Genomic DNA, 8,431 nt, shown 5'->3' on the forward strand with positions numbered 1-8,431 from the left:
TTATTGCCGATTGCCTTGAACTGGGGTTGGTCGCATTCGGTTGTTCATTTGTTGATTATCGCGGTTTTGCTGGAAAAATAATGATTCAGAATCAATATTGATAATATAAAATAGAGCTTACACGCTGATTATAGCCATTTTGCCTGGGCGGTCCAGCCGCTTGCCCTCCATTCCAGTTACCATTTGAATGTCCAGCATTGCCAAAATAGTTATTGGTGGAGTTTGACCAAATCATGTCAAGTTGTGAATGCCCTGATCCTGGAAGACCTGTTGGTCTCCCAATAGGTCCTCGTGTACCATTATTGAAAAAGAATGACGCACCATCTCGGTGTGGTGCTCCGTTTGAAGGGGGTAACCTGAATATGAACAATATGTTACAGTGAGCCGGGAGTTATCAATACTAACCTAATCATTGACTGCGGAAAATTTTGTGGAGGGAATGATCCATTTGAATTGTTCATTCCGTTCATTGGATTTGATGGTCCATTTGATTGTTGCTGTTGTTGTTGGCGGTTCATATTCCCACTGAACATATTTCCTTGTCGTTGACTGCCCACCGCTAAATTTGCCGGAGGCAGAGATGCCCGATCAAAGAAAGGTGTTTGTCCGTTGCCTATACCATTTGACATTCCATTGGACATACCATTTGGAAGTCCACCGAATGGTGGTCGATGCTGCAAGCATACCTGTTTGCTCATCTTTAAATAACATGTGTGATTAAAACAAAAGAAATTATGTGAGAAGTGCAATACTCAAAAAATTCAAATCCAAATTTTACCTCATTAGGCGTTGCACCATTATTGAAAAATCCATAGGATCCATTAGAACTATAATTTGCTGGAGGAGTTCCGGCAAGAGAGTTTATATCGAAATGTCCACCATTCCATACTTGTCGTTGCTGAACAGCAGCGGCCGCTGCAGCCGCTGCAGCCAAAGAAGCTGCAGGATTACGTCCAAGTAGGCCATTCTCCGGCATAAATCCAGGCTGTCGTTTCACATTCGAGAAGTTTATCATGCTGAGGTAGCTCATTGGCGGTGAGGGAGCAGCATTTGGATAAAGAAGTGAAGCGTCGCCAGTGTTGAAGAGTGGTTGGAAAGACGAGTAATGATTGGAGAATGGTGCCAAACTTATACTATTGTTGTTATTGTTGTTTGGTCGACAGGTGAACATTTCATTGTATTCTTGAGAAACTTTTTGAATTGCAACATGACCCATTCCATCTATTGATTGTCTCAAATCAGTCAACACCTTTCTGCGTTGGTTTGATGCATCATCAGTAGCTCCGTTCTCCGCAGACAGCATTTTCTGAATGACAGCACGGTCAGATAATATAGCATTGCCGTGGAGATTCGGGTCAAAGGTGAAGTCATATCCAGTAATGTCAAATGACTTTCCAATTGGCTTCGGGAATTCCACATGTTGGCCTTCTGGCTTTCTTGGTGCATCCTTTGTCTTCTTTGGAATGGTTGACACCTCCGGTGTCAAGGAATCCCAAAAACCTTTGGTATCTTCATCCGGTTTCTTTGTGGAATCCGCATTGCACTTTGCAGCGGCAAGCTTTTCTTTCGTTTCAACATTCTGTGGGCTCAGCAATCCATTAGCAGGAAGATCATCGGCTTCTGAAAAGATGAATGGATAATTTTTGTTCGCATTCCCGGAATGTCGTCTTACCTTTACGAAGAGCTCTCGGCACAAACAGTCGAGTCCCTTGTTTCGGATCTTTTGATTTTATTTTCACCAGTTTGTCTTGTTCTTGTTGCTGTTGAGGTGTCAATTGTTGAGGCTTCACAGACTGTTGATGACCTGTTTTTTCCAAAATCTTGTTTTTCTTCTTCTTGCCAACTTCTTCAAAACCATCGAGATTTTCCATTTCATCAGCCCAACTTTCTACGTTCACATCTTTCATATCGTCAATGTTAAACTTCTTGGATTCTGCACTCTTATCATTCTTCTTGTATTGTCCGTTCATCGATTTTCTGCTATCTTCGGAGTGCTGTAATACAAATTATTTAGGAAGAGAAGATGATAATAAAAAAACTAACTAGAGTAACTCAAACAAATGATAGTTCAGTTAAAATCGGCCACATTATTTTTAGAAACTTAATATGTCAATTGAAACTTATACAGATCTATTACATGCTTTAAAGGTACCTTCATAAACCGGCTCTGACCACCATAATGGTTTGTAGGAGGAATAAAGTTTTTCTGAAAGTTGCTTACTTCTATGAGAACTATCACTGTTTAAATTTGATTTTGATCTACTCACATGTGAAGAAACAGTGCTGCGATGAGAATCTTGGCGTTCGCGATTGTTGTTCTCCGCAATCTTTCCATTAGTTTGATTGTGCTTAATTGCACCGTTTTGACCTTTGAAGCCATTAACATTGCTATAGCCATTTTGACCGTTCCCTTTGAAGTTTTGTGATTTCTCATCAGTACCTAAAAGAAAACAGGTTGGTAATGATGTCAAACCTCTTCTCGGGATCTTACCATTATTGTTGTTTACGTGATTCTCGTTCTTAGCCAACTTGATTTTACCACCGTTCTCCACACCAATCAGCTTTCTCACATCGTTTGATGTTGCCTGCTTGCGAGCTCGAATAGCAGCACGAGTAAATTCAGTATCACTCGATTTACGGGTGGACTCCTTGTTAACCTTGATTGTTGCAGAGTCATGAACCTTTGGAAAATGTTGTTCGATTGCTTGTTGCATCACTTTTGGCATCAAAGTTTTCTCCTAAAAACTCAGAAGTTGGTTATTGTTTTCTGATTATTTACAGTTGCGTTACCTTTTCTCGCTCCAATGATTCGCGTTCTTCCTTTCGCTTAGCCCACACGTTTTCAGTTGGAATCGGTGCAAGTTGAATTTCTTCCACAACAGATTTTTCTTCGATCGCCGGAGTTTCCACAGGAAGCTCTTCAGAAGTTAGAATTGGAACAGGAATTGGAGCCACAATTGGCTTCCACTCCCTTGGCTTTTTGGGTTCCTCAGACTCCTTTCCTGACTTATCTTTCTTGAGAAGTTTTGGTTCTTTACGAACTTTCTTCTTCTCCACAATCTTGATAACCTGGGGAGGTGGTGTTGGTGACTTAGTTTCCAGTCCTTGTTCACATTGCTCCGAGTCTGGAGTGTCCGTTGATTTGGAGTCTCCACCTCGTTTAACAACGCAAACTGACGGTTTGTCGAGACGAGTCATTTGGACTTCTGAAAACGTTTATTTTAGTCCCCGTTTTTGAAAAATGTCTGTTTGAAAGAAATGCGTACTAATCCTAGGAATCGCATTAAGATCCATCGCAAACTGGAGAAAAAACTAAGCCCTCGGTCAAGGCAGCGGAATACAGAAGGCACTAGCCTTATGTCAAAAAAAACCCAATTACTGAATAAGAAGCTTAGCCCACCCCACAAGTGGCAGAAAAAAGAGCAAACCAAGGCATACAAGATTGATTACTATGAATGAAAGAGCTCTCACCATCTTCGTCGTCGCTTATATCCTGAAGCAGCAGCTGTTCGGTCGCTCTTTTCAAGATACGAATTTCGCTTGTCTAAAAAGAGTCATTTGATTTTCTTCATTTCCTTTTTTCTTAATGACGCCTTTCCCGTCTTTCTTTCTACCAAAAAGAAAGACGGGTGCGCCATTTAACCGATGAGAATCTCTTTTCATTTCATCCCTCTTCAGATCTTGCTTCCCCCCTTCTGTGAATCTCATTTCCTTTCAAAAACGGGCATTACACTCACTCGGAATTGGGAAAGGTCATTTCTCATGAAGGATCGATATTCACTTTCCGTATCCTTCTCCGCCCCATAGCTGTCAGTCTGGCTCGGCGAGCCGTTTGACGACCAGCCGCCCTCCTCCGTTGAATAATTTCTATCGCGATCTTGCGAATCGAATCCTTCGTCGTCGCCTAAAATTAAGCAATTGGAAAAATAAATAAACTAGCCTGGACTACTTAGGAATGGAAAAAAAGATGACAGGTAGCTGCATAGTTAAAGTGAGCGCAACATATCGGTGTTAAAATAGAAAAACAGAATAGAAAGGATAAACGCATTTCACAGATTACGAGAAAGTGTGCTGATGGGATAGAAATGAATGGACAATCACACGTTCTACATGTTCGTCTCTGATTCTACTCTAAGCGACCAGCACAACATTTTCTGCCGTACACAGTATAGTTTTTGGCTCGAAATACTGTTTGATTTGGACCAATTCGGGATGTCGGCAACGAACGTCTTGACTTCCCGCTGAACAGACTCATCATAACCATTTTTACTAGTTAAGAGGTGACATCTGAATGGATTCTTGAAACTTACTGATTTTGTTGTTGTATTTTGAATTAGGAACAGTTTTTGAAGTAGATTTTCCGTTAACAGAAGAAGTATCGGTGGGAGGTGGATTGGATCCCAAAAATCGGGTAGGCACACCTCCTTCGAAATCGTCGTCAAATGGCATATCTCCGAGTCTATCGTCAAGTGTCGAAGATTCCCACTTATCTAGAAGAAATGGGATTAGAAATTGCACTGAACCAGTAAAAAAGCGTGAGTCGTGATTCTATTCAGAGGTATTAAGCAAAAGCATCATGATGACTTAGCTTTTATATAACAATCTCGAGGAAACGATTTTCTATACAAATTTCCTGCCAGAGTGCTTATCTTCAGCAGACAACAGTAAAACGCAAATCTAAAATTGAGCGCGGCGGTTGGAAATTAAAGATTATGCTAGTCAATAGGACTCACATCAGTGGCCCACGCATGTCACTTCGCATTACTTTACAAAAATGGTAAAGTAAGAAGAAGGCAGAGCTTCTCTAGAGGGAGTTATTCAAACTGAATTCTGTCAATATCTAGAAACTATAGTCGCTCGGTTTGCCTACCAAAACAAAAACGAAAATGCCTGATGTAGTCGAGGTCCTCTGTTATTATCCTTGTCGCATGACACTTGTCTTGGAAAATTTCAGTTAATTATATATCTATACGTCCCTACGGACAGCCTCTAGAAATGGCACAAAATAATATCACACGAGAACATAGGAAAGAAGAAACTGGAGAACTAAAGGAATGGTGACAAGGAATAAGATAAGAAACTTATCACTAGCCGAGGTTCCAGCTCACATGGTTTGTATAGGCTACGGTGATATGGGTTATGGTTGATTGGTTTTTCGTTTGTTATCAGAACCATTCAAGTGAAAAAAAAGGCACAAGGGCTTTTTACGTTTTCAAATGACTCAAATGTACACTTTATGCTACGTTGATTTCAGCGCTTTTTTGACAATATTCCAACTAGATGGTTTTAAAAATGAACTTACTATAAACTCTATCTGAGTCGTTGACGGGTGGTGCCAGTGAGGGAAATTCTCTAGCCTGGCTGTTGTTCGCTTGTTGCTCGGCGTTGGCGGCGACGAGCCACGATGGTCGTAAGTCGTTGGCTTGTAGTGGTGGTGGCACTGCAGCCGGTTGAGTCGTCGGAGTCTGCGGGGGTTCGATAGCTCCGTTTGGGTTGTCAGACTTGGTCCATCCAGTACCTCCTACAAAAAAAGATGGATTGGAAATTGGAATAAACGGCAGAGGAAGACAGAACGGGTTGTTGTCCTCTTCGTCGTCGTTGCGTTGAAAGTGTGGGAGGAAGGAAAGAGGAAAGAAGAGCAGACGGAAAAGGAGATATTGAGGACACCGTAGAGAGTACCCGTGTCGTTAGGTGAAGAGAAATGAGCAACTGCGAGTACCTTGACACCGCTGTGCGAGTGGTGGTGGCCACCACTGTCATGGTAACCGGCTCAGGACACGAGATTCATTCGACGCTCTGTATCCGATACCACTGGTTTTGTTGTTTTATTTTGACTAGTCTTGCACGTAAACCTAGGTGCGTGTGACTTTTTCAAAAAAACTAATCATATCGCAAATCGATACACACCATATCACGTGGAGAAACACTCAGTAGGTACGTGTTTTGAGAGAACTGCAGTAGTCATACATTTTCCTGTCTTCTTTCTCTTTTTTCAGCATTTATAAATAAATGTTTCGCAGCCGGCTTTTATCTTAAAAAGAAGAAATAACGTGATTGCGAGCAATTTCCGATGTAATATAAAAACTGAGCAAAAAGAACCAACGCCTCTCATTCCAAACCAAATAGCCTGCCATTCCCTATCAAACGTCTTGATGCATGAAAAGTGTCTCAATTTCCTATTCAATTCCTATGAGCTCTGTTTTATTTCTTGTGATTAGTTCTACTTAGACCCCTGCCACGCTTACATTAGTATATTCTTTTCTCCTATACTTAGAAATCGCTTTCAAAACTATAAGATTTCAGAGGATCGCTCATAGTTGGCAGGAATGATGCTTAGTTTTCAAATGATGTGAACACTGCCGGATGTGCTCTTTTCAACGAGATGTATATGGAAAAAAATGAAGTAATTTCTGAAGGTCAGTTTACTTTTCGCAAGGGAAATTTTAATGAAACATTGAGTGGAGTTTTGAGTAATGAAACACTCTTTCTACACATTGTCATAAGACAATAATGTCACGTGGAAGTCAGTTGTGTCTGACATTACGAGTTTATGATGAATTTTTCATTTAAGAAAGCATGATACTAATTGAATGTTTTGGAAACCATCAATTCTGTGTGAAATTTTAGTATCTCAATCTTTCCTCAATCCCCACAATTTCGAAACACAAAAAAGTCACTTATAAATTCAACGAAACCAATAGAAAATGACAGGTGTCTACTGCGCCAGTTCAAGCGGTTTTATATCGCTCACCTTGAGGAACCACAGGTGTAGTCGGATCTTGTCCATTATTTTCGGCTCTTAATGACGGCAAAGATGCTGGCGGGGGCATACGACGAACCACATTTGCTGCTTTACCAATACTTTGCATGCCATTACGGCTAGGGTCTGAAAACGGAATGATTTAGCAATAGTGAACAATGAGGTTTCTGTCAAATCTAGTCATGAGAGGTCCTATTGTTAGACAATCATTCATAATTGCAAAAGTATCATTTTCTGTGACATCCACAAGCAAATTCCTTGTAGTACCAGTGTTCTCCTAAAGGTTAATTTTATTTATTCGAATTAATAAATGTTGTGTTCATAACCGAAATACACTATAATGGTTCATTACATTTTTAGATAATTGCTCCATTCCAAAAATGATAAATTTATTCACCATAGCGTATGTAAGTACTGATAAACAACTGTGTTGCCACGCCTTGTAAATACTCGCAAATTCAAATATTTCGTCGAAATGTGTTTTGAGGTTCTTATTTTAAAGTTATTAAAAAACTTCTTGATGCCCATTTCTTACCAGTGCCCCGTTGCCCGGGGGCGGCTCGTCCAGAGAATAGAGTGTTCACAGATACTGCTTTTTGTTTATTGGTGCCCTGGGCACCTCGATTCTGAGACGACATGCGATCTGAAACCAGGCATTTTGATTATTCATGTAAACTTTTGATGAAAAGTGTCAAAGTAAACATTTAGAGAGACCTCAACCACAATCATTTAGCTTGCTTGACTATAATTTTATTTTTCAACTCGAAAGGAGTCAAAACACAACAAAAGACTGAAAATGAATTAAAATGAATACAAGATTTCTTTGTGCCCAAAACTGAAAAATGATTGAATTATCTGAAGCTCCTCCCAATAATGCGTACCCTCATTCTATAAGCATGCTTAATATAAGAAAAAATTGAAGAACAATTCATACTGATATTTGCAATTCCTGTCGTATAGAAGCTTGATCTTTAAAGATGATTTTTAATTTTGTGAACACTGTTTTCTAATGGGTTGGAAGATCAAAATGTATATTGGAAGCTTATCAAAAAATAAATCCGTAGCAGGATTTTTGTATATTGGATGGAAACTATCCAACAGCAAAGTAGACAGAACGCTCTTGTGTTGTTTGGTGATTACACGTTATTCATGCAAGAGCAATATTTACTTCATTGATTTAGTCTTATTCTAATAGAAGTGATAAATTTTGCTGTTGTGTTTGTTTTCCAAATATTCTTGTTTTGAAATACAGCAACATTTTATAATGTTGAATTGTCTGCTTGGCAATACTTCGATTCTTCATTTCCAAGCAAATATTCTTTTCAAAAAAACTTACACAATAAAATAAAGAAACATAGACGGTGATCCAAATAAAAACGCCAGTTCTTTGGGTTGAAAAATTTTGCCAATAAATGTCAACCTGGAAATAAGTACAGTTTAAATGTAGAATACACGAGGAGCGGTTAATGATAAAGAAACGATAATAAATTTTGAGAAAAAGTAGTGTGAAGGCACGAGAATGGGTAATGAGATTGATAGTTATGTTGACCAGTGAGCGTAATTGAGTTTTTGTTATTTCCTGATAACGCTCTGTTTAGGTCACTATATTATTATTATCAGTACTGCAAAAGACGTCTGACCTAATTTCAAAACCTTTATGATATTTTTGAA

At 39.5% G+C, this 8,431-nt stretch overlaps 1 protein-coding gene across 1 annotated transcript; it reads right to left on the reverse strand.

Moving 5' to 3' along the window:
* On the reverse strand, positions 1 to 7,398 carry GCK72_023383 (uncharacterized protein; the record flags this gene model as incomplete). Its single annotated transcript, XM_053735371.1, has 15 exons — positions 1 to 69; positions 122 to 356; positions 406 to 674; positions 779 to 1,620; positions 1,673 to 1,994; positions 2,153 to 2,206; positions 2,268 to 2,440; positions 2,492 to 2,738; positions 2,791 to 3,206; positions 3,472 to 3,544; positions 3,738 to 3,904; positions 4,311 to 4,490; positions 5,303 to 5,521; positions 6,752 to 6,886; positions 7,296 to 7,398. 15 exons carry the CDS (start codon positions 7,396 to 7,398, stop codon positions 1 to 3), a joined length of 3,504 nt encoding a protein of 1,167 aa, XP_053578937.1.
* Between the last annotated feature and the right edge of the window lie 1,033 nt (positions 7,399 to 8,431).

The sequence above is a fragment of the Caenorhabditis remanei genome, chromosome X, assembly GCF_010183535.1.
Source record: "Caenorhabditis remanei strain PX506 chromosome X, whole genome shotgun sequence".
Lineage (NCBI taxonomy): Eukaryota > Metazoa > Nematoda > Chromadorea > Rhabditida > Rhabditidae > Caenorhabditis > Caenorhabditis remanei.